Source organism: Notamacropus eugenii, chromosome 6 (genome assembly GCF_028372415.1).
Source record: "Notamacropus eugenii isolate mMacEug1 chromosome 6, mMacEug1.pri_v2, whole genome shotgun sequence".
NCBI classification, from domain to species: domain Eukaryota; kingdom Metazoa; phylum Chordata; class Mammalia; order Diprotodontia; family Macropodidae; genus Notamacropus; species Notamacropus eugenii.
Window position 1 is genome coordinate 14,910,579 of NC_092877.1, and position 26,956 is coordinate 14,937,534.

At 44.8% G+C, this 26,956-nt stretch overlaps 1 protein-coding gene across 5 annotated transcripts in view; it reads right to left on the reverse strand.

Moving 5' to 3' along the window:
- The window catches only part of PRR5L (proline rich 5 like), a 110,211-nt gene that overhangs the window by 21,573 nt on the left and 61,682 nt on the right, over positions 1 to 26,956 (reverse strand). For all 5 annotated transcript variants that reach the window (XM_072619120.1, XM_072619122.1, XM_072619121.1 and 2 more), the window contains 3 exons: positions 25,243 to 25,291; positions 9,940 to 9,997; positions 2,573 to 2,664 (listed from right to left, as the gene is read on the reverse strand). In XM_072619120.1, coding sequence (XP_072475221.1) covers positions 2,573 to 2,664; positions 9,940 to 9,997; positions 25,243 to 25,291 — 199 coding nt within the window. The remainder of the gene's footprint in view (positions 1 to 2,572; positions 2,665 to 9,939; positions 9,998 to 25,242; positions 25,292 to 26,956) is intronic.

Genomic DNA, 26,956 nt, shown 5'->3' on the forward strand with positions numbered 1-26,956 from the left:
ATGTCCTGCCTTTGCCATGTGCCAGCTGGGAGACCCTGAGCAAGTCACTTAACCCTGTGCCCAAGGCAACTCTCTAGATGCATAACTGTCCGACAGTTTCCTATCTTTATCATCAGCATTGTGGATGGACTTTCCACAACTGGGAGTTCCTTGTCTGGACAAAATTACAAAACTTTTCAGACAGGAAAAACAAATCAGGAGATGTGCCAGGCAACCCTCTATGTTATACACCAATTTCTGATCTGTACCCATGGAAGGAGTTTCCATACTTGGAGTTCTTTATACCAATTAAATCACATTTCTAGACCAAGAATGAACAAATAAATAAAATTGAGGGAATAGATGTCAACATTTGGGGGGCAGGAAGGATCGAGAAAAGCTTTATATAGGCTCTAACACCTTTTCTCAGGTAATTGAAGAGCTCTCATGGATCCCAAAGTCATTACCAGAGACTGAGCAGGAAGGAACCTTAGGGACCAACTTGTGTAACCAAAAACTGAACAAGAAATCCCTCTAAAACATTTCTGGTAACAAAAGAAAACCCCCAAATTCCAGATAAATTGGGGTCAAGGAGACCAGCTGATCTAAGGTTTTGAACCATTCTCAGTAATAACCTGGTCTAGGGTCCCACTAGCCCTGCCTCATCTAGTTTTTAACTGACCTTCAGTGAAGGGGAACCCTTTAACTCCTAAGGCAGCTAACTGTACTTTTGGACAGCTCCAATGGTTAGCAAGTATCCCCTAACATCAAGCTAATTGTATCCGATGGCTGTCAAAGGGAAGTACACTGGTGGGGGCTCATAAGCTACAGTATTAGATATGAAGACCCACAGATCTTTCCTCTAGAAACTGAAATAGCAGTTCTAGGGATCCAGCTCACAAATGCAAATGAAAGTTAAGCAGGGAGCCTACAGCAGCGTTAAGGTAGGACTTTAGTAGAGGGGTGTAAGTCTTCACTTCCATTTTATAGATGAAGAGACAGAGACTTGCTGGGATGTATCTGTAGCAAGACCTGAATTCAGGTAGAAAATGCCAGAGTTGAGACTTGCACCTAGGAACAGGTTCTAATGCTTTTTTCTTCCATACCCCATACAAGCAGAGCTCCCATTTCTCTGTACCAAGAATGCTTTGGGCTTTCATCAGATGTGCAAGGGCAGGATGTCCCACCGTGGTCCTCTGAGTCCCTTGCACCATTTCCACCTCCTAGTCTCACACTCTAACCCCCACCAAAAGTGGCTCTTAAATCAAACCGCCTACGAAGGTAGCCATCTCCTCTGCCTGGGGATATGGTTAGGAGGGATGTCAGAGCCACCCATTCAACAAGAGGCCTCTCTATGACATCTGAAAATTATGTCCATCCATTTCTCTCCACACCTGCCCATCTGCATTTCTATCTATTCAACTGTACTCACACATATATATCATTTTGTGGTTTTGTCTCCCCAGTGCTCTAGGGATAAGGAATTCACTACTTTCAGAAACAGCTCCACTTTGGGATCACTCTAAAGCTGAGCAAGTTTATCCTTGGATCATACTGAAAGAAGGCTTCGCAAATATCTTAATTCTAAAAGAACCCTGAGGTTGGCAGCAAACACTGTGTCTGTCTCATGGTTTAGGGGGAAAATAAGTAACTTTTCAAGGATTAAAAAAAAGTCACAATAGAATCAAATCTTCCCCTTCTACAATTTATTTGAAACAAGGAGAACTGAACTTGTTCCTGTGGTGAAGGGTACTGGGTAGGGAGGCAGAACTCCCAGCATCCAACTGTACAGATGTGGCTAGTCAAAGAAATGCTACAGATGTGGGTAGTCAAAGATAGTTTAGGCATCGATTCCCTTCTGAGTCAGAGCTGTTTAATGAAAACAGCACTGCAGAGATCCTAGAAAGATAACAAAATACCCAAAGCTGACAGCTCACAACTAATTTGCAGCTCACAGACTCCAGCTAATTAATAATAAAAATAACAATAATCATGGCAGTTGACATTTATAGCATACTCTAAGATTTGCCAAGTGCTCTACTGTTATCTCACTTGATCCTCACAAGAACCCTGGGACATAGGTGCTATTAATTATGCCAATTTTACAGATGAAAAAGTTGAGTTGTGCCTTAATCAAGGTCAGATCACTAGTCGATGGTTAAGAAAGGATTCTAACTCAGGTCTCTCTGATTCCAAGTCCAGTGCTCTAGCTACCACTACTACTCCTACTGCTACTACTACTACTACCACTACCACTACCACTACCACTACTACTCCTACTGCTACCACTACCACTACCACTACCACTACCGCTACTTCTCCTACTCCTACTCCTACTCCTACTCCTACTCCTACTATTACTACTACTACTACTACTACTACTCCTACTGCTACTACTACCACTACCACTACCACTACTACTCCTACTGCTACTACTACCACTACCACTACCACTACTGCTACTTCTCCTACTCCTACTCCTACTATTACTACTACTACTACTACTACTCCTACTACTACTACTACGCAACCTGGATGCAGTGGAAAGAAGAGTCACAATTACTGTATGCTGAATTTATCTAATGAGACTGACCTGAACAGGGTAAAATATCGCCTGTAGGGTCGGGAGGGTCTCAGTGAAGAAATGATCCCATACTTCAGCCAGAAGGTCAATTCGATTTTCACCTGGATGTGGAGACAGGATGGTAAAGATAAAAAAAGGAATCACTGATTATTATTTGCATGTCCTACCTCTCTCAGTTCCCTTTTAAACATGTGCTTCTTTCTCTCCAGAGCACAGTTCAACGATCACCTTCCACAGGAGACCTTTTGGGATATATCAGCACTTTTGAAATGACTTCACTTTGTACACCTAACATGTAGAAAGCACTTAATAAATGCCCACCCTATCTATCCATCTATTCATTTGTGTGTCTACCTGTTGGACCATCTACCTGTCCATCTATCTCCACATCTGTCCACTTGTCCATCTATATTTCTGTCTATTTTTTCAACTGCACTCACTTGTGTATGCAGCATTCTCCTCCTCCAACCTGTCACTCCTGCCCCCTTGTAGAATTAGGACAAAGGCAAGAACGATTTCATTTTGTGTTTTTGTACCCCCAGTGCTTGAAAAGGTGGTGCCTGAGTTGAGCTATGAAGCAACCTAGGGATTCTAAGAGGTGGAGGTGGCGCATTCCTGGCAAGACGCACAGTTGGGGCAAAGACAAAGAGGCAGGAGATGGAATGTTCCATTTAAGCCACAAGTGCACCAACTCCCAGAACACAGCCTAAGGACAGAACCAGAAAGGAACTGTTCAGATTAGAGTTAGTTTTTTAAGGGCACAAAGAAAGATATATTCACAGGGCAAAATGATTTCGAGGACCTTAAAGGTCCACTAGTCCAGACCCCTTATGATGCAGAACTTGAGGCCAGAGAGGCTGAGTAATTCACCCAGTGGGGAAGCAGAAGGGCTGAGCTTTTAACCCGGTTCTCCTTACTCCCCAAACCAAAGCTTTTCTTTACTCCAAAATGCCCTTCCAGGTCACAGTACACCACAGGAGGTTCATCACTTCAAAGAAACTGAAGTTGATGAGAATGCAAAGGCAACATGAAAAAGTGAGAATCTGTCTGTTATTTAAAGATCATCAAGGAAGGATGTTCCACGACGAAAATGCTTCCTTGCCCCTAATCTAATTTCCTCAGGCCTTCGTTTCAATTCTCTTAGATCGGGGAGGTGGGGACCATTGTCTTTAAGTCTTGTCCTTCTATAGAATGAACAAGATGACCCTTGGGACCTTCACCTTGGGAGAATGACTAAGGAGTGCATGCCTGGCCGGAACACATCATTTGGTGGAAGATGTGATTTTTTTCTTGAAGCCACACTGAAGGCGATTCATACCAGAAATGTCAGTTCTGAGTAACAATAAAAACAATTAGAAAATTCACATCTACACAGTCCACCAGCCTAGCTCAGCCTCTCCTCGTCCTCTTTCCAGTCCATTACAATGGCCTCCTAACTACTGTCTCTGCCTCCGGCTTCTTGTATCTGCACTCCGTCTTCCCAGCTGCTCAACACATGGCAATGGTGCCATGTTATGCCTAAGACCAGAGATGACATCCTCTGACTGACTCTCCAAGTCCTTTACCTCCCCTTCCATTCTCATGACACATTATCCCCTTCCTCATCTACTCTACAGTGCAGTCCAACTAGCCTTATTCTTTCTCATGCACAACATTCATCTCCGGTTTCCATTGTCTTTGCCCTGGCTGCCCCCAGGCCTAGAACACACTGCCTTCCTCATCTTTGCTTCTTAGAACCTTGAATTTCCTTCAAAGTTCATCTCTAGATCTTAGAGACTTTTTTCTGATGCCCCTTCATGAACTCTACAATCCAGTCCTACTCAGGGTTCCTCAGACACCATACTTCGTTTCCTATCTGTCTTCTCGTGCTTGGAATATTCTCTCTCCTCATCTCCACCTCCGGATTCCTTCGGAGATTTAACTCAAATCTAACCTTTGGCAGGAAGCTTTTCCTGATGCAAGACTCCCTCCCTTCCACCTGAGATCATCTTCCACTTGCTACACACACACACACACACACACACACACACACACATACACACACACGCATACATATATATATATACATGTGCACATGTGTGTGTATGTATGCTATCTGTTCCCAGTTATTTCTATCTTGTCTCATTATCATGTAAACACCCTGAGGGCAGGCACAGTGCCCGGCAAGTAACAGTGTCTTAAAAAATGCCTTTGTGTTGTTACTTTAAAGCTCACAAAGCATTGTCTTTATAACACGCACGTAGCGTAGGCAGTACAAGGATCATTATCACCATTTTAGAGATACATAAACCAGGGTTTGAAAAGTTAAACTGACTTGCCTAGGGTCACCCAAATAGTGAATGGTAGAACCAGACCTGAACTCGTCTGCTCTCTGAACAGCACCACAGGGTGAAAGTACAGTTTACCACATGGACTCTAAGGATACTGTTAGAAGCAGAAGTTCCAAAATACTGTCATAAAATCATTTTCATCATTCTAATGACTTTACGATAAACAATAAACAATAAAAGTCACTCCAAACAGACAAATTGATATATAAAACAAGGGACACCGAGTTTACCCCAAACCTCCAGCCTGTAATAAGGAAGAACCCAAAGAATTAACAAGCAAACAAAGACGAGGTTTTTGTTCTGTCTCCTCTGAGGCCTCCCCAAAGGTCCAGCCATCATTCTCAGAGAGAGACACACAGTGATTGTCTCCAAGCCCAGATTCACCGATAACTGTCCCAAAATATCTTAGCTAATACAAAGCTGAACAGAAAGTCCCTGGCAGAAAACCAACTCCCTTTTATTCAGAAGGGTCGATGAATGAAGCTGCCAGCTTAATCAAATATTGTGATTCCTTGAGAGTTACCATAAATGGGCCATCAGTTTTTAAAGCCTTGTAACACAATAAACCGTGCAATCCTGAAACTCGTTTGAGTATAATTCAATCTGCAGTGTAGGATGCTATAAAACCAGTAAGAGGTGGGGGGTTAGTCAGAATATCTGGTTCATGTTTTATGTTCTATTTACTAGCTGGGCGAGCTTACGGGGATCAAGCTGGATGACAGCTAAGGGGCCTTGCTGGCTCTCAGTGCTATGATCCTACAGTATATGTGTCATTCAGGGTCTACCTTGACTCTTCCTTTCAGTCTACAATGTAAAATGTTGCAGAAACACATCTGATTATGTGGGTACCAGATAAATGGGAGTCTATAATCGCCTCATTCTGGAGATGACTGATGAGGAACCAAGAACCCCGTCCTTGACTTACCCCATGTTTAGCCTCCAGAGAGCAGATACTTGGTGGGCATTGGCAGAGGCTAATTGTGTATAAACAACACACTGTAATTCTGGTATATTTTCTGAATCACTAAGGCACCGATTAGAGAAGACAGATAGATAGCCTGGAAAACCAGAGCTTCTAGCACAGGGTATAAAAAATGTCAACTATTTTCCTGCCTTTCCTCTCCTCTCCCCTGACTCTCAGCCCTTCAGATATCTCCAGAGCAGGCAGGCAGGACTAGCTCCCAGAAGACTCGCCCTGATACATCCATGCCCCACATGGTACATAGCCCACACTATATGCAAATCAAGAATGGGGCTTCACCTTTGCTGAGAATGGTCTGCCAGACACAGAGGGGGAAGAATGTGGGTATCTACTGTTATTTATTGACCTAGATAATGGAATTGATTGTGATCTGTGCTAGCTCTTGAGAGGGCAACAAATTAGGTCAGTTCAGATTAGACACCAAGAGATGGCAAACTCAACTTGACTGAACACAGCTCTGGAGATGCACCCAGTGATTTTCCCCAAAGACGCTATTTATTTAGTGGGAAATAAAAGTGAGGGAAGAGAGGGAGAAGATAGAAAACATAGATGTTAACAAAGTCACGTCCTAGGGCTGCCTTTGAAGGCAAATAACACAGGAAAAAGGGTGAATGTGGAAAACAAGCGTATGAACTTTCCAATGGATATTACAGGAGGTGAGATCAAAGGACAGAGAGTATCTCTTAAATCCATAAGGGCTGGCAGCCAAGGGGGGAACAACTCACTATTTTCTTTTCAAATGTAGACATGAAATACTAGAAAGAAGACAGGCTCTAGGGTCTGAAGGCCTGTGTTTTAATTCTGGCTCTCCCATGTCACCTAATCAAGCAACAAACATTTACTAAGTACCTACTGTATGCGAGGCACTGCACTTAGGAGTTAGAGACACAAACACAGAGGAACCACCCTGCCCTCAGGGAGCTCATATTCTACTGAGGGGGAGAGAAAAGGTCCAGCTATTTGGCAAGATCTATATCTATCCACACACACATATCATACATACATACATATATATACAAACATATATATATGGGAAGCTAGATAGCTCAGTGGATAGGATACTGAGCCTAGAATTAAGAAGACCTGAGTTCAAATCTGGCTTCAGACACTTACTAGCTGTGTGACCTTGGGTAAGTCTCTTAACCTCTGTCTCACTTTCCTCCTCTGTAAAGTGAGGATAATCACAGCACCTACCTCTGGCTGTGATCGCTGTGAGGACCAAATGAGACATTTGTGAAGTGCTCAGCACTGTGCCTGGCACACAGTACGTACTACATAAATGATAGTTATTATTGCAGATGACAAAACAGGCTAGGAAAGTGTAGCGAGAGACTGGCTCAGGACCCCAAGCTTGCTAAGTGTCTGAGGCACATTCGAATCCTGGTCTTTGTGATGTGATGGTCTCGGTCCTTTGCTCCAGGCTCTAAAAGGAAAGGGTTGGACTGACTAGGGAATCTCTAAAGTCCTTTCTAGATCTTAAAAGTTCAGGGAGAGGCCAAAGGACCAGCAGCCAGGGTAATTAAGGATAATAATGCCCTTCACATAACACTTTACATAAGGATTTCATTTGAACCTCACAAGCCCTCGGTGAGCTAAGCGAGCTAAGCTCAGCTACAGGCATTATTGTTACTTTTACAGAAGAGGAAAATGTGCCCAGAAAGGTGGAGGGACTCTGCTAAAGGATCCAGATGATGAGTGATGGGGAAGGATGTGAACCCAGGTCCTATGGACTCCAAGTTCAGGGTGCTACCCATTACATAGTACTGCCTTTCTAAAAAAGCACTGGCTGCTTTGGCAAACCCAGAGCCCCAGGGTCCTCATGAGACGCCCTAGTTTCTGCCCCTAAAGAGGGAGAAAAGATTCCCTGGTCCACTTGTCTCAGTATCCATCTCAAATCTCCCAGAACAGAGATTAATGTGAGATACAAACTGGGCTGGGGTTGCAGGCAGCTGGGGACACAGTGGACAGGGCACTAAACTTGGAGTATTAGAATGCAGACTCAGATTCTTCCTGGCCGTGTGACCCTGGGCAAATCGTTTCACTTCTATTCGCCTCAGTTTCCTCACCTGTAAAATGGGGATAATAATTGCCCTCTCCTCTCAGATTTATTGGGAGGACCAAATGAGATCTATTTGTAAAAATGCTTAGCACATAGTAGGAATTATAGAAAAGCTATATTTCCTTTCCACACATATCGCCTCACCCCCCCATCCTTCAAATTATATCCAGTAAGTGGCTTCCTCTCTATTCTGAGATCCAGCCCTGATGGCTCCAGGAACATGGGACTCTTTTGGCCTATGATCAGACTTAAAACCTCTCCCAAAAGACATCCCTTCCATCTGTAGGAAGGCAGCCCGGGTTAGAAGTCTCAGCCTAGCCTAACCTCCCTCCACCTTACAGTCTGGAAGCCAGGTTAATCACATCAAAGATGAACAGTAATGGGCCAGGTCGAGATGGCAGAGTAAAGGCAGGGATTCCCCTGAGCTCTCCTCAAACCCCTATAAACAAATTCTAGAGTGGCAGTACCCACAAAAAAGACAAAGTGAAACAATTTTCCAGCCCAAGACAATTTAGAAGGTCTGCAGGAAAGGTCTGTTGCACCAGGGTGAGACAGAGTTAGGGAAGCTGGGGGAAGGCAGTTTTTTGGGGGGGGCGGCAGTAAATGTGAGAAGCAAAACACTTGAGAACGGACAGGGTGAAAGGAAAGAGACGGTAGGAGAAACAAGGGAAAATAGGAGGGAAATACATAGTTGGTAATGGTTACTGCGAAAAAATTTTTACAGTGAATTTCTCTGATAAAGACTTCACTTCTCAAACATAAAGAAAACTGAGTCAAATTTATAGAAATAAGAGCCATTCCTCAACTGATAAAATGGTCAAAGGATAGGAACAGGCTATCCATAGTCACATGCCACAAGTGTTCTAAATCCCTCCTGATGAGAGAAATGCAAATGAAAACAACTCTGAGCTTCTATCTCATACCTGTCAGACTGGCCAATATGACAGAAAAGGAAAATGACAAATGTTGAGGGGGATGTGGGACAATGAAAACACTAATGGACTATTGGTAAAATTGTAGACTGATTCAACCATTCTGAAGAGCATTTTGGAACTATTCCCAAAGGGCTATAAAACCATGCATACCCTCTGACTCAGTAATGCCACTCGTAGGTCTGTACCCCAAAGAGATGAAAAACAAAAAGGGAAAGAAGTGGGTACAAAAACATTTACAGCAGCTCTTTTAGGGATGGCAAAGCATTGGAAATTGAGGGGATGCTCATCCATTGGGGAGTGGCTGGACAAGCTGTTGTACATAAATGGGAAAGAATACTATTTAAGAAATGATGAGCAGGATGCTCCTGGAAAAACATGGAAAGGCTCACATGAACTGATGCAAAGTGAAATGGGCAGAACCCGGAGAACGCTGTATACAGTAACAGCCATTGCGTGATGATCTACTATGAACAGCTTGGCTATTCTCAGAAATACAAGGAGCCAAGACAGCTCTGCAGGACGCATGATGAAAGGTGCTGTCTGTCTCCAGAGAGAGCCTGAGTGCAGATCAAAGGTACCTTTGCTTTATTTTTCTTGGGTTTTTTGTCTGTGTTTTCTTTCACAGAATGACTTACATGGAAATGTGTTTTGAATGACCACACATGTATAACCTGTCAAATTGCCTGCTTTCTCAATGAGGGGAGGGAAGAGGAGAATTTGGAACTCAGATTTGGAAAGAATGTTTCAATTGTTTTGATGTAGTTGACAAAAACAAAATATTAAGTAAGACTTTTTAAAAAGAATAATAGATGCTGGTGGGGAGAAGTCATGGAAACCAGCAGAACACTGTTTCCAGGCACTGTTGTGGCTCTCCCCGCCCCGTGGTTCTATTTGGCCCTGGCAGAGCGGCAGCAGAACCTGGATGACTCAGCTGGTGTCCCAAAAGCTCCATTCCCAGGGGCACAAGGAATCCTGGACAGCTGAGGACACATGGTCCCAGCTGTCTGGACCTCACAGGCTGCCTTCCAGAGGCCTCTATCCACCCATTTTCAGGGGCCCCTCTTACTTGCCTTCACACAGGTGAACTTTCTCTTCCACAAACAGGAACCCTTTAGCAAGCAGCTGGTTCTGCCAAGAGACAAGAAAGAACAGAAATGTTGGCTATGTCAGCGATTATCCATGAGCCCTGAAAAGACCTCAGGATGTAACGAAATGGCAGAGATTTGGCTCCGAATGGGCTCCAGGCACCCACATCTGAAATACTCAATCACTCCCGGGGTGAGGGGGGCAAACCTAGGATACACAGAGCTGAGAAAATGTCCTATTCTCTCTTTGCAGAGGTGGGGGACTATGGGAATGGAACACTGCACACACTGGCAGGCACTTCTGGTAAGCAGTCTTGCTGAACAGCTCTTTTATTCACTGTTCCAAGACAACTTGCTGTGGAGGGTAGATATATTCCAGAAATGAAGGTGATATAAAAATTGATGACAGTAATAAAAATGGAATACGCCACCCTCAGGGTCCATGGCTCTGAGATGAGAGGTCAGCTTTTTCCTTCTATGGGCAGCGCCAAGACCTCCCTCCACACCACTCCGAAGCCATACTCTGAATAACTTTTGTCCCTTCTGCCCTTAGAGCTCCTCCTTCTGGGTAGTCTCCCCCCTTGGAATTCAGTGAGCTCCTGGAGGACAGAGACTGTCTTGTTTGTATTCCTAGTGCTTGGCACATAGTAAACATTCAAAAGGGATATCTATCTATCTATCTATCTATCTATCTATCTATCTATCTATCTATCTATCTATCCTCTATCTCCTCTTTCTATCTGTCTGCCTGTCATTCTATCTATCTATCCATTCCTTTTGTCTAAACTCCAGATCCCACAAGGAATAAAGGGGACCAATACAGTACTCAGAGGGGACCTTCCTTAGCACAGGGGTTCCCCAAATGGGGCACATATGTATGTATATACATGTATGTATATGTATATAGGGATATTCACGTAAGGATGGTCCTCAATTTTCAGATGAAACTAGGGATTTGTGTGTGTATGTATGCATACATGCATACATACACACATACATATCTATATATACATACATACACATACATCTGTATTGCCCTTAATTTCCAGATGATGAAACTGGGGCTCAGAGAAGCCAGATGACCTGCTCAAAGTCACACAGCTACTGTTAGGATTTGAACCCCTGCCTCCTGTCAATGTGTTCAGTTCCCTTTTTGCCTCAAGACTACCTTAGGATGACTCCCAAAGCTCTTCTGTACTTGCTTGGGAGAAAGGGGAAACTGAGGCCCAGGTCAACTCTGTCAACTATTCCAGGTGCCCAGGGGTAGGCAGCCTAGATGAAACAAACCTAGGCTCTCACTCATTGGGTCATTCTGGGTAAATGAGTAGGAGGTATACCAGGGCTGCTCCAGAAGGAAGAGTTAAGTCAAGGGTCTGAACAGGGACAGAGTAGGGGTCAGTCTGCTAGGAAGGGGGCCCTGAAAGGTCAGTCATGTCAGTGTCAGTGAAAGGGACTCCTGCCTCCACTACTTTCAAAAGTTTGGGTAAGTTCTTTAATTGACCTGGACTTTCAGCTGTAAGATAAGGGGGGCTGGATTTGATGATCTCTAAGGGCCCTTCCAACTCTGAACCCTATCTTTGCACACAGCAGGCACTTAATAAATGTTTGCTGGACTGGATTTGGGTTGTAAAAAGGAAGGAAGAACTCTCTGGCCACATGGGAAACTAGTCCCTCTTGCATAATAGAACATAGTGCTCCTTTCCCCATATTTGTTGGGACTAGTTCTCTGCAATGTGACCCCTGCTCTCATTTCCTTCTTTCCTGGCTCTCCTGGCCCCATGTATTGGGTTTGGGAAACTGAACACTATGTAATTATCATAACTAAGCTTGGCCCCAAAGAAGACCCGAGAAACTGCCTAGTTCTCACTGCCTAGGTGACCTTGGACAATTCTTTATTCTTGGTCTAGAGGACCTCGAGGTCCCTTCCAGCTCTACAGCTAAAATCCTGATCCAGACTCCCTCCTTTCATTGCAGAGGTGTAGGATCATGGGTGTGGAATATTGTAGAAGCTGTTGGACCGCCAATGTGTTTCCTCTTTTTAAAAAATCTTTGTTACAAGGGATTGCTTAAAATAGAAAAGGGGAGGGAGATGTCCTCTATCCACCCAGAAACCCTTCCCAAGCCAGCAGGCAGAAACCTCACAGCTCCCACCTATCACACCAACATATCCATTTTAATGAAAGAGCAGCTGGTCTGTGAGTCCAATAATGGCGATTGGCTGCTTGGTGACACTCAGAACAAATGCCCCAGTTTCACACGAGGTAAGTATCAGGATAAAATCTTTTTCTTCCAGACTCATCTTTCCCAGCAGTCCCCTCTCTTTTATGGAAAATCTTGATATAGCTCATATTTCAAGAGGAGCAAATGCCAAGATATGAGCAAACTTAGAGCTGAAAGGGCGGACATGGTGGATAGAGTAGTGAACTGTAAAGTGTGCAGGACAATCTGGGTGGGCCGGGAACCCTTGGCAAGTCAACTGGAGTTTTCTGAGGCTGTTTTCTTATCTGCAAAATGGAGCTAATGCTACCCAGCAACCATCTGGAAGGGTTGCTATGAAGTTCTGATAACAACTATTAAAGGCTTTGCAACATAACGTTAAAAAACAAACATCCACATAGCACTTAAAAGTTGAAAGTGAATAGGTGTGCACAGGGGAGGCGGAGAATAGAAAGATGACAGTGACAGACATGCCCTTAAGATGCCCACCTCTAACAGAGAAGACGTGATATGAAGTTGAGCATGTTAAGTGTGGTCACAAAGGGATAAAATGTTGTTGTTCCATATCCTTCATTTTCCAAGAGGACCGATGACATCATGGTTGATGCCCTGACTTGCACATGAAGTGGATTTTAGTGAGGCAGCTGCACAAAGATATCAGTTCCACTCTCTCTTCCAGAGTCATCAAAGTCCAGTGGCAGGACAAAAGTCAGGACGACCACCAATGGACGCAGTCGATGACCTTGGCATCTTCGATGTCTGACCAACCTCTAAGCGCTCCACACACCTGCTTCTGCCTCCTTCATGGCCTTTGGAATAAACTATTCTCATTAGCCCATTCCACTGGGGGAGGTCTTTGGGGTAGATGCCCCACCTAACTCACCTACAGCTGTGAGGTCTTTTCAGTGCTATTAGAAATGCCAGTAGTTAAAATGAAGGAGAAATAGAGTCACTGTCAGTGAAGTCACCTAAGAGAAGACCACAGGGTCAATCCCCTCATTTTATAGATGTAGAAACTGAGGCTCTGAGGATAAAATGTAGCTCAAGGTCCTAGAGGAAGTGGCAGGCTAGGATCTGAACCTGGGTCCTCTCCCTCCAGAAAGCCTGACAACAGTGACGGCTACAAGTGAAGAAAGACCCTGCTGACATCATGGAATGCTAGAGTTGGGAGGGCCCTTGACAAATCACGTAGACCACCACTCTTCGTTTCATTTACCAAGAAGCCAGCCCAGACAGAAGGGTGACTTGACTAAATGCATAAACTGGCACACAGAATAGTCAGACCTGGGAGACAGAACTTCCAGCTCCAAGTCCCCTCTTCTCTTCATCCCATCACACTTTTCTCTGCACAAACATTCAGATCTGGACCTGCATTCACCTACACCAGGCCAGCAGCTGCTAAAGGGTTAATGACTACTGAGGCTGGGGGAGGGGATCAGAACCACACTAACAGAGAGAAGATTTTGTGAATCCCAGAGACCACAGATCTGGAGATGGAAGGAACCTCAGATGCCCTTTCATCCAACCCCTCTCATTTTACAGATGAGGAAACTGAGGCCCAGGGAAGGTAAATGACTTGCCTATGATCAAAGAGCTAGGATCAGAGAGAAGGTATTGGAAGGGACCTTCACAAGTCATATTTCATTCATGTCTGACTCTCCCTGACCCCATTTGAGGTTTTCTTGGCAGAGATATTGAAATGGTTTGCCATTTCCTTCTCCAGCTCATTTTACATTATGAGGAAACTGAGGAAAACAGGGTTGAGTGACTTGTCCAGGGTCACACAGCTGGTAATTGTCTAAGGCCAGATTAGAATTCACAAAGTTGAGTCTTCCTACCTCCAGGCCCAGGATTCTATCCATTGTAGATCATCAAATTCAACCTTTCCATTTTGCAGATAAAAGAAAACCAGTGCCCAAGGAGGTAGACAGGTGACCAGGTCAAAGGCAGGATTTGAGTCAAGCTCCTCTGAACCCAGAACATGCACTCTCCTTCCACTGCACGATGAAATGCTGCCTCCTGATAACTTGACCCTCTATCAAAATGCCAAGACACCTTCATGGGCCTTTTTTTTTTTTTTTTTTTTTTACAAACCACTCTATGAACCCTGGGATTTCCTGAACTCAATTTCTGGGACAGCACCTACTTATTAAATTTCAAAGTTCTTCCAAATGAAAGTGGGTACTTCCATTATGAGTCTGAGTTTGACACAAGTGTGTTATCCTTCCCAGCTGCAGGTGAAAATACTAAGGCACAGGGGACATTAAATACTTGTAGTTTGAATGGTGAGTCAGGCCTGGAGCCCAGATCTCCAGATTCCCAGGCTAAGGGGTGCTTTCCACTTGTAAGCACTCTGTCTTTCTGTGGTGTTGAAAGTCAATTTACAGTTTTAAAAATTTAAGTCAAGGTTCAAGCACCAAAAATATCTTCTTTTAGGGGGTAGAATCAGCAAACAGTTCTCTGGTATTGTCTAAAAGTGGCATTTTTTCTGAATTGTAGAGGAGAAGTCTTAATGAGGCTTCTGCCAATTTGACAGATTTGTGTTCTCATCAATGAGAAATCAATCCACCTGTACAGATCACCACTCTTCCATTCCTTCTCATCCAGTTCAATTCTAGTCTTTCAATCCAGACGACAGGATCATAAACGTAAAGCTCAAAGCAACCTGAGAGGCCCTCAAATCTAACATATAATGAAAGAACCAACACAGACCCAACCAATGACCTTCGGCCTTGACTTACAGACTCCCAAGCAAAGACAACCTGCTGCCTCCCAAGGCAGCCCCATTCATTTCCGGATGGCTCTGGCTATTGGGAAGCCCAGGTTTGCTTATTTGTAGCTTCTACCCATGGTTCCCAGTTCTGCCCCGGGGAGCCGAGAGACATGAACAAACAAATGAATGAAAGAATGAATTTAAGTGCCTACTATCTCAGGTCCCATGCTAGGAACCCTAAGGATAAAAAGACTGAAGTTAGACAGTCTGTGGCCTCAGGAAGTTTACATTCCAACAGGGGAAAGCACACACCTAGGGGAGCAGTGGCCAGTGGGTGTCACAGGCATGGCGGCTGGAGACAAAGTGCAGGCATCTGTCACGTCCTTTCCAGGAGCAAAGGTAGTCTTGATATGATGACTGTCCAGGGCAAGAGATGGAAAATCACGTGTGTGATGAGGAGACATACATGGTGGCAAGGCATACGGTAGGATGGCTTAAAATGTGTGTGTGTGTCTGTGTGTGTGCATGAAGCATGGTCTGAGACCAACCAGACATGTCTAGTCAGGCAAGTTTCCATTCACTCATTGGTCATCCAAGCTCAGGAAGTCCTAGAGTTAATTTGCTCAGGGCGGCAGGTGTTGGAACCAGAGAAAGCAGAGGTTGGGGGAGAAGAGGGGAGCAGCAGGCTAAATGAGGAGACATTCCAAGATGTCCAGAATGGATGGATGATAGGATGGACAGATACATCTAACCTTTCTTCTATGTCAGCCCTTCATATTCTTGGGGGAAAAAAACCTATCCTCTCTCCCTCCCCCAGGTCTTACTTTCTTGAAGGTAAAAACCATCAGTTTCCTCCATGTATTCTAAAGTCATGATCGTGATCAATCAGTCATCATGAATGGACTAAGCACCTACTATGTGTTAGGAAGTGTGCTAAATGCCCGAGGTGCAAGTACAAACAATCGCTGCTCTCAGTGATCTCAACAGTCACACATGCATAGATCCACATATATAGCTGTACACATGTTTATGTAACATGTGTATATATGTCTGTGTAAGCATACATCCACACACACAAAGTGACTAGAGACAGGAGAGACCTCAGGCCTCCTCTTCTGAACCCACGTGCAAACAGCCTGTCTTATCTAGGTCCTTCTTCAGCCATGATACCCAGAAGCCCCCACCAAACTCCAGATGTGGTCTGAGTAGGTCAGAGGGCAGCTGACATCCTCCTGGTCCTGACCACTGTACCTGTCATCTTCTTAGATGCTAAGGAGCAGATCTAGCACATCTGATTAGACCTCGCTAAGGGATGCTGGGAAATGTTGGCTTTATTTGATAGTGGTTACTTAGGTACAAGCAAGGTGCCTGAGTTTCAGGGTGTCTTCTTCTCACTGAATACTTAGCACCTGCTATGCCTGGGTTAATAGTTAACTGTGTCCTGTATCTGTCCTGTTTACCCTAATCAGAGTGTTAGCCTCTCAAGAAGGGCCCCTGTTTTATATTCCACTATATCCTTGCAAGCCTAGATGAGTCCCAGGCAAACAGCAGGGTGATACTAAATGTTCTGTTAGAATGTAAATGCGTTCCAAGTAGTGATTGCTTCGCCCTTTGTTTCCGTAACCCCAGCACACAGACCAGTGCCTGGAACAGAGTAAAGGTTTAATAACTGCTTGGTGAGTGAGGGGTGATGAGAACGTAGTTTGACAAAAGGACTCTGCTTCTCCTCCCACACCTCCAGTGGAAAGGCCTAAAAGCAGAGAGGACAGGGGAAGCCAGATCCTGGAGGCCAGAGTTAGAGTCACTGAGTACCCCCATGTAATGAATCAGGAGAGAGCCCAAGCCACTCTTTAATGAAGTTTGCAGAAGGGCCTGACTCAGGAAGCAGGGGACAGCTGTCACGCTTGGCTATTCTGTTCCAGATAGAAATATGGGCTGCAAACAGAAAAATGAGGCGTAGCTAGCTTGGAAAATCGTAAATGAGTCTGTCTGGGGGAAAGGAATCCAAACCACCCCAGACATCAGTCATTAAGTGGGTAGCAGAGACCCAGATTTCACTCACTAACAATGCCACGGGCAGGAGGGAGTGCTGGGAGAAGCTGGGGAGGGAAAGAGTCTGCAAGATGTGATAATGCCAGAACATACCTCGAGCCCACAAAGACCGTGGCCTTCTAAGGGGCATCCCCATCACAGGAAGGGACAAGGACAGCAGAGACACTTCCAGGAAAGAAAGAATAAAGACCAATCGAGAAGCTACAAGGTACAAGGAAATGAACACTGAAAAACGGTTTAAATCAGGGCTTTGAACGAGATGGCCTCTGAGCTCCCTCATGGCTGCAGGGAGAAGGGGAAATCTCTCCTGCTAGATTGTAAACTCCTCAAAGACTGTTCTAGAACTGGATCTTTTCACAGAGTATTGAAAAGAATGCTGGACTTGGGTATTGAGAGGCCCAGGTCTGTATTCTGATTCTGTCGCTTCTTATGTGATGCCAGCCAAGTCACTTCACGTCTGACCTCATTCCCAAGATGGTATGAATGTCTACACTCGCCCCATCACAAGAATGTTCTGAGCAAACATTATCTATTAATTTATCATAGCCTCCCACATGTACACTCAGTTTTCTAAGAGATTGCAAGAAGGGACCATTTCATCTTCATCTCGTATCCTCAGTGACTTGTATACAGTAGACACCTCATAAGTGCTTGCCAATGAACTGACTGAAAGGATTCTGTAAACCAAAAACTCCTACAGACACGTGAGCTGTTCTCAGATGGTACACACTGCTAATGTGATGACTGCTGGATATTTCTGGAAATGTTCAAAAGTATACACTCACTGGCTTTTAGAAGAGACCTCAGATTCAACCTCCACATTTTACAGATGGGGAAACTGAGTCCCAGAGAGGAGTAACTTGTCCAAGAGCAGCTAGCCACCGGCAGAATTGGAAGCACTGCTTGCAATCGCTTGGTAGGAAAAGCTGCTCCTTGTAGTGCCCGTTCAGCAAAGCACAGTGATTGGGGACTATTGTTCAAAGTTTACATGCATGTGTGCATATAAAGGGCATACAAAGAAAGCCTAATTACAGCAGGGAAACAAACACTGCGTTTGCAGTCTGCATGCCTGTATCATGTATTAGAAAGAAGGCCTGACTCTACAGGCCTCAGGTTCCTCATCTTTGAAATCAGGGGGCAGGACTGGTGCGTTTCTGTCGCCACCTTGGGCAGATCACTTGACTTGCCTGCCTCCCGTTTCCTCACTTGTCAAACGAGGGGTCAGACAAAACTGGATGAACCGTAAGGCCCCTTCCAACACCCAGGTTCCAAGATGCTCTGGTGTCTGCTCTTGGGTATCCCCTGATGTTCCTGCCTTGACTCCCCAAATTTACCTTCTAAGGGCTCACCAAAGAGAGGGCTCCACTTCGGGGTGACGACACCTACCTCAGACATCTCCTAAGTTGTAAAAGGTAGGGTGGGACTGAATCACCCTTTGACTTTGAGACTCTCTGATCCTTTTGGCCGGTGCTCCAGCCCGGGGCCCCGTCATTTCCTGCTTTTACTGTCTGGCTCCAGACTGTCTTCTCAGGTTTATTACATATTACTCCCCTAATTCTTCTTTCCAGACAAACTGGATCACTTGCAGGTCCCTGAACTCATCATTCCATCTCCGGCCTCTGGGCCTTTGCATAAGCTATTTACCATTCCTGGAATAGATGCCCCCACTCATCTTAGCCTCTCTGAATCCCTGACTTCCTTCCTTCAAGGGTCAGGTCATGTGCTACCTCCTATAGGAAGATCTTTGGGGATCATTCTAATTCAGGGGTTCTTAACCTAGGGTCCAAGAACTTTTACAAAATACTTTGATAGCTAGGTTTATATGGGAGTGGTTTCCTTTGTAATCCTATGTACTTTATTTTATGCACTTAAAACCACTCTGAGATGGGGTGATAGGCTTCACCAGACAGCCAGGAACTATAAAGAGTTTCCATACCCTTGCCAGAGTTGTTAGGGCTCTTTCTTTCCTCTGTAAATTTTTAATACACACACGCACACACACACACACACAATTATCTCTTTTTATGTTGTATCCCCCCAGTAGAATGTAAGGTCATTGAGGTTAGATGCTATCTGCTCGTGTTTTTCTCTTTGTAGTTCAGCACCAGCACAATGCCTTTCGAACGATTCCTTGTTGGCTTAAATCGCCCTGGACTCATGCACTGTATCCCTGTATCCCTCTCAGACCTCTCTACAGCACTTCCCATTCTATCTGAGGACAGCTAGGTGGTGCGATAGATAAGAGTGCTGAGCCCATAGTCAAAAAGGCCTAAGTTCAAATCCAGCCTCAGACACTTAGTCTCTGGTGACCTTGGACAAGTCACAACCTTGATTTGTCTCAGTTTCCTCATCTGTAAAATGGGGAGAATAGCAGCCTCCCATATTTGTCATGAAGATGGAATGAGATAAAAACGTAAAGCATATAATAAGCACTATGTAAATAGGAACTGGTATTATTATCAATCAATCAATAAGTTTTTACTTAGGAAGTGCCTACTATGTGGCAGGCACTGGGCTGAGCCCTGAGGAATACAAAGATAGGAGGGAAAAATGTACTCTCTCCTTAAGGAGCTTATAGCTTTCTGAGAGATCCAGCATACAAATGATCCCTCTTTATTCTATCTTAATCTCATACCCAAAACATTCTTCTTTCCCCTTGCTTTGACTCCACTTCCCAAGTGCTTCTGGTCCTTTTCAGGTTGTAGACTCCTCATAGGATTGTCTTTACGCTGTGAAAGCAACCACGCATTTTTTGTTTTGATGACGATGATGAGGTGGTAGGACGGTAATCTTGCTGGGCTTCTTTCAGATGTGAACAGGAAATAAACAAAACAGTATTACCACATGGTCCGTGAACTTCAGTTCAATGAGATCTCCCTTCTTCCAAAGAAGCTTCTAAGCCATTGACGTGAGCCTAAATTTGAGAATGATGCAAAACTTTTGTTCCATGGAAAAGTATTTTAACTTTCAGCGGTCAGAAAAAAAAACCCCAAACAGAATAAAACCTCAAATGTCTAATAAAGACGTAGCCGAGAGCAGATGGAAAACGTTGGAGAATATTTGCTCATCACTCTCCACTCCTTTTACCATCAGAGCACCCAATTATCGAAACGGTGGAAAAACACTGAGCAGCTCACACTATCAGTTTCGAGCATTATAAGGACCCAATTATTGTAGCTGGCACTGGGCTATTGAGTTACCCTCCTCTGCCAGGGGCCTTTGGAAAAACTCAATTTTCTTTTCAGGCTCAGTTCAAATTAGAGCAGACAGGGTCATCAATGTTCTCCCATCACAAAAACCTTGACACGGATTTTTTTCTTCCCTTTTTGCTTGCCTGGCCTTACGTATGCCAGTCAGTTCTTTCTGGGGAATCAAATTCTCTCTCCTCTCTATCTACAGAAGATCAAACCTACTGTATAGCTACCTGTGCTTGCCCCCATCACTTTCATTATCCATCACAGAAGGCCATCTTCTTTAGAGATTCTCTATGAGGCAACAAAACTAAAATTCCCCGTTTCTAACCTGAGCCATTTGAGCAGGTTCCAGGTTGGCTCTTGGGGGTGAACGGAGCCAAGGGCAAGTCAGCTCTCTTGGCTGAAATGAACGGGATGTTTGGGAACAGGCCTACTTGGCCTGCTTCTGCCATTCCTTATCAGCTAATGAGCTCAGTGCCTCAAATATCCAATTTCCACCTCCCTGACCATCCGAGGCAAGGCTGGCGTGCAGTCTCCCCAGCCACCCATGCATCGGCTTGGACGGTTTAAATCTCATCATCAGCTACTGACCTTTCTCCTCCTGGAGAGATTCTGCAGAAGGTGGGACCCAGAGGGGCTCCTTCTCATCTTTGTGCTGAAATGGATTCAGACCCTTGGAGAAAGAGGCCCAGTCTCACCTAGGAGCCTAGCACGGGGTTTTGTATGGTTTCATTTTCAACGTTTACCTCCAGGATCAAATCCAAACTCCTCTGTTTGCCACCAAGCCCAGTCTACTTTTCTAGCCTTACCTCCCATAATCGTTTCTACAGTCTAGCCAAAACAGTTCCTCTACATGACATGTGACCTCTGCTTCCCCACCTCCCATCCTTTATCGTAACACCAAGTTAGCATCCTTCAAAGCTCAGTTCAAATGCTGTCTTCCTGATCACTCTGGCTGCGAGTATGATCCCAAACCCCAAATTACCTTGCATGTCTTTTCTATATATTAACCTATATTACATTTGCTAAAGGGTTGTAAACTTCTTGGAAAGAAGGGCCATTTCATTTTTGGTTTTTGTGGCCCGTGAACCTAACACATATGTCTGGTGCATAGTAGGCACCTAATCAAAGCTTGTTTATTGGTTGACCGATTAAATATGTTTGTTGAAGGACAAAGAGCAGAATGATATGGAAAGACTCAGTAGGCAAAGAGCCAGCAACCTGGGGTTCAAATCCCAATGTTTCCACTAATACTGGGCTTCAGCTGGCTCTGCTGTAAAGGTAGTTAGATGGTTCCCATTAGAACAGTTTATAAACTAACTAAAGAAAGTTAAATCCTGCTCTATTTTATTTCTCCTCAGACCTGGCTCTATCTTTAACCAAGATTGAGGTGGGGACAAATGGTTTGGCAAGTGGCCCTCCCCTGCAAAAAAGCACAGAAACAGTCCCATTTTTAGCCCTACCGCCTCAGCCAGTCCCCTACACAAACACAAGACATGAAACCCAGCAGCCACCGGGAAGGACAGCTTCATTTTTCTCTCTGAGCTGTGGTTAATGCTTTATCAAATGCTGTTGATACAAAAAAATAAATCACACCATTTGGTTATTTTTGCAAACTTTGTGCATGACACCCTTTGCAAGCTTCTCAGGAAGCGGCGTGGTTTCAGAGATGGGGAGTTTCCCTCCTATCAGAATGTCACCTTCTTGCAAGTAGGGGTGGTTTCATTCTTTGTACTTGTCTCCTCCCTCTGGAACCCAGCAAAGTACCTGGCACATAGCGGGCTTTTCCTAAGTGTTTGCCAATTTTTTTAAATGGACAGCTAAAGTCACTCACCCATTCAACAAGTACTTATGAAAAGTCCCATGGTCCATCTACGGATTCAGATATGGGGAGTACAAAGTCACTCCTGCCCTCACCAAGCTTCTACTCAGCTGGGGGCAGGGAATGGAGAAACAATACATACATATACACCAACCAGCAAACAGAAATACTGCCAAAGTAGATACAGGCTAGAGGAGAGGAAGGGACCGAGGCAGACCTCCTGCAGGCGATGGCACTTGACCTGAGTTTTGAGGGCAGGCAGGGATCCGAAGGGATGAAGGAGAGAAGACAGAGCATCCTAGGAACAGGAGACACACCACGCAAAGGCATACACACTGATGAGATTCTGGCAGGGGCCGAGGAGAAGTAAGCAGACCAGTTCAGAATACATATCAGTCCCATTTTATGTTAAATGTCAACTAGGTCTCCCTGCAGGGAGGTTGCAAGCTTCTTTGGGGCTGACTGAAAACAAAACAAAACACTTTTCTGTGGTTTGATCTGGAACCACATCGCAGAGACGGTGGGAGAACAGGGAGCGAGAGCCCAGCCTATGAGTCAAGGGCAGCTGAAATGATTCAGCTGCTGACTAATTATCTGTTAATCTCCGTGTTTTGCTGCAACATGGACAGAGCTCTCTTTCAAGCAGACCAGAGGCACCACAGCCTGACTAGATGCTCCGTTTCTGTGGGATCATGGCTCATCCCTTGAGACAGCAACAATCCCTTTTCCACAGAGGGCCAGTGAGGAAGAACATGACGACTTCCAGGGGTCTTTCAAAGCAAGCTCACCTTTTAGTTACACTTTGGAAACTGAGAAAAAAATAATTCCAAAGTTGCCCTTTCTAAGCTAGAAACTCTCCAGGTCTTTAAAACATGCTCTGTTCTCAAGGGAGGCCTTTGCATGTAGGGTGGACTGCCAATGGGGGTGGGGGGTTGAGTAGAGGATACAGGCAGAAGGCACGTGAGGGGATGTGGTACCATTGGAGGGAATGGCCACACTGATGAAGGTGAAGATCAAAGGAACCCAAATTTGGGAGTGAAAGGGACTTCAAGGGGCACCCAGGCCAACCCCTTATTTTACAAAGGAGGAAACTAAATTGCCCTGTTACACAGGTACTAAATAGAAGACTTGGGAATTGGACCCAGGTCCCGCTGTTCACATCTAGAGCTATTCACAACATTCCACATTGCTTCTACATTTGGTAAGGAATAGGAAAAGTCATCATCCTTACAAGCCCCACCTGAATGACTAAAATAGCAAAAATTAAAATAAAAACCCGAGATTGTTGTCTTTCCTTCATGGAGGAGAACCCTACCTGTCAATAGGACATGCCCTTTTTTAAAAAGTAAATTAAGTTTATTGCTATTTCTTCGCTCTTACATCATCTACAATTACTGGCACACCCTCATACCATTTCCCTCTTGTAGCAAAGAGTAAAAAATAGGGTTGGAATAAAATCAGTTCAACTAAACGAGCCAACACAGCAAATAAATCTGAACGCCTTATGCGATATTTGCTATTCATAGTCCCCCACCTCTGGCATTCAACTTGGGATAGCCTCTAACGGCCAACGATGCTGGTACAAAGAATAGGATATTCCCTTGTAAACTGGGCAGTTTTCCCCCTTCCCAAAGAAAAAGAAAAGATCTTCCATGGCAGTCCTCTTCTGATGCCTCAGGCTACCCAGGGTCCCCCATAGAAAAGACATGAAGTGATTCTGGGTTCTCAAGGCTAGGTCAACAGAACCCAGGGTTGGGCATTAGAGCCACCAAGATGAGGGACTCCGAGTATGAATGTCCATTGTTGGAGGACAATCTTGCTAAGTTTGGGGAGGTCAAAGGCCAGAGGATTGTCTGCAGGATTATCTTTCTAAAATTAAATTAAAAATTTATATTTAAAAATAATTTAAATATTTTGTTTTCCCCCAATTACATATAAAAATAATTTTTAACATTCGTTTCTTAAAACTTTGAGTTTGGAACTTTGAGTTCCAAATTCTCTCCCTCCTCTTTCCTCCTCATCGAGAAGGCATGCAATTTGACATGTCACGCATGAGAAGTCATATAAAACATATCTGCAGGATTACTTTTTTAAAAAATCAGTTAAGGAGGCAGAAATATGTTGGAATAATAATCCTAACCGCTACCGTTTATACTGTGCTTTAAGGTACGCAAAGTACCTTACACATCTTAACTCATTTGATACACAACCCTAGGAGGCAGCCACTGTCATGGTCCCCATTTTGCAGATGGGGTGACTGAAACGCTTATCACTATACCTAGCCCACTGCTGCTACTTTAAACAAAGTAGAGGAACAAGCCATCACCACCGCAGAGGTCCAGTGACTTGCCTGGGGTCATCCAGCTGGTAAGTGTCCAAGGGAACATTTGAATTCAAGTTTTCCTAACTTCAAGTTTAGCACTCTGTGCTCTTAACACTCAGCTGCCTCGCTCTACAACCCTGGTGCGCCGGATCTGAGTCAGGAAGACCTCGATGCCTCAGTACACCACCTCCTAAGTTGTGGCAGAGATCTGGACTTGCAAGGTAGAAAGTGTGTCCACGCAGGCAGACAAAAGTCCTGTGGACAAACACCTCCGTGAAAAGTTTCCCGAGTGGCTACATGGCCAATATAATTCATCGATCAGAGGTCAACCATTGCTGACAAATCCCTATGTACTGTACTAGGCTGGTCTACAGACAGGGCCACAGCTATGCCTACAACGTCACAAGAAATATAACGGATTTGGAGTCAGAGGGCCTGGGGTCACATTCTCGAGCTACCCTGCCCACTCGTGGGATGCTAGGCAAATCACTTCATCTCTCTGGGGCTCAGTTTCCCCAGCTGTGAGATAAGCCATGTAGTTCAGATGACCTCTCCGGCTCTGAGTTCTAGGTTTATGATCCTAAACAGCTCCTGCTTGCCAGTGCTTGACAATCACGAAAGGTAATGGATCGTTAAATCTGGAAGGAAACACAGAGCTTGTCTGCTTGAATCTTTTCCATTTTATAGATGAGGAAACTGAGTCAGGTGCCTGACTGTTTCCTATTCATCTGTGCACTCTTTACAGCTCCTAGCAGGGCGTCTGTGCTCACAAATGTCTCACACATAGTAGGTGCTTAGAAATATTTGTTGGACCAATGACCACGTAGACACGTATATGTGTGTTCAAAGAGAAAGAAAGACACTAAGTGTTGTGCATAGCTCCGAACATATACATTTGTATGGCTGATCTCTCACACACAAACACAAACACACACCTCCCAACGTATTTCTACATACATCATTTTACCTGGAAATAGTCTGTAATGAAGGATCCAAGTTCACTCTTCAGCAGCCGCCTAGGAGAAAACAAACAAACACGTGGACATTGGTGTGATGCTGAACAACTTGTAAGCAGTTTACACACCCACCCTAGTACAAGCTGCCCCCAGGAGGGGAGATAAACAAGGGCATTGTTTAGAACTGGTTAGTATCCTGGGGTAGGAGAGACAAGCTTTCCCTTCTTTTACTAGTGGTGTGACTCTGGGCTGGTCATTTGTTTCTGGGCCTCGGTTTCCTCTCCTGTAAGATGAAGGCGTTAGACTAGAGGACCCTTGTGTCTCCCTGGTAAGCAACTCTAAATCTATGAGCCAATGAAATGGAGGCCCCAACTCCACCACACCAGGTAGGGGAGGGCACCCAAGAATAGGTTTCCAGGTTTCTGGAGATGTTGGCATATACCATCTCCTGCCTCAAAGCATCTTCCAGAATCCATGGGGCTTTCCAAAGAATGGTAAGGGAAGCAGATATGGAGGCCGAGGTAACCTGCAAGGACACCTGGGCAGGCTTGGCGATACAACTGGATGGCATCTTAATGGTTTCAATATCTGCTCCTCAGAAAGGAGACCCTAACAGACTCCCCTACGCCAACAGAAGCCAGTCTGATGAAAGGGCCCTAAGACAGAAGGAAGATAGGTGGGGTTTAAAGTTAGGGAGGAAAATGGCATCCTCTTCTTATCACAGGGTCAGAGAGCTAGACCCAGAAAGGACCTCAGGGACCCTTGAGCCTGTTTCTTCCCCCTCCTCACCATTTTACACTCAAGGAAAGTGAGGTCCAAGGAGTGAAGGTCACAAGGATTTTTACTCTGTGTTCCTGACAGTGCCTTCCCCAGGTCCGTTTCTCAGCCAATCTTACAAGAGTAACCATCTCTATGACTGGGGTAGATCCTTGGATGGTGAGGGGGTCATGCCCCTCTGTATTTCAGTGGCTCATCCTATTAGCTCTTCCTCTGAAGGAGTTCAGATTTCAGCTGTCATCCCATTAACTCCTACAGACATGTTCCCACAGGACACAGAAGGAGAAGGTGACTGCCAGGGATGGCTTACATGCAGAACACAGGATTGGAGCTAAGAGAGCAAAGAGGGCCAGTAAGACAAACGTAAAATATAAAGCTTTATATATCAGCCTCAGACAGCTGCAGATACATATCAAAAAAGGAGGCAGCAATCCTGCCCCATCTGGCCTTGAAGCTGCATGAGATATCCCAATTACCTATGGAACTTCAGGGAGCACCCTCTTCCTGGACCTCAGTTTACTTATCTATAAAATGAGAGAGTTGACCTCAATGGCATCTGGTTTCCCTCTCAGCTCAAGACCAATAATCCTGTAATTCTTGGAGGAAATTCTATCTACTACTGCTGAGTGTGGAAGGTATTTTTCCATCCAAACTCTAGTCTAAAGATCATCCAAGTCTATCAGGGGTGTGGGTGGTGGAGGGGATTGGTCAGAGGGAGAGATCTAAGTTACGGGATGTTAAAGAGAACTTGGTAAAGAGAGCAGAGCCAGTAATGTGGGCTTGATCAGTCACCAGGCTTGGTACTCATCACTCCCCTCAGGCAAATGAGCCAAGAACTGGAGGTAGGAACTTAGTAGGTGGCCTGGAGCCCGGACCAAGAACTTCGAGCCAGGGAAGCAGCACTGTAGGGTGGAGTCAAAGGCCATCTAGGCCAAAACCTTTATCTAA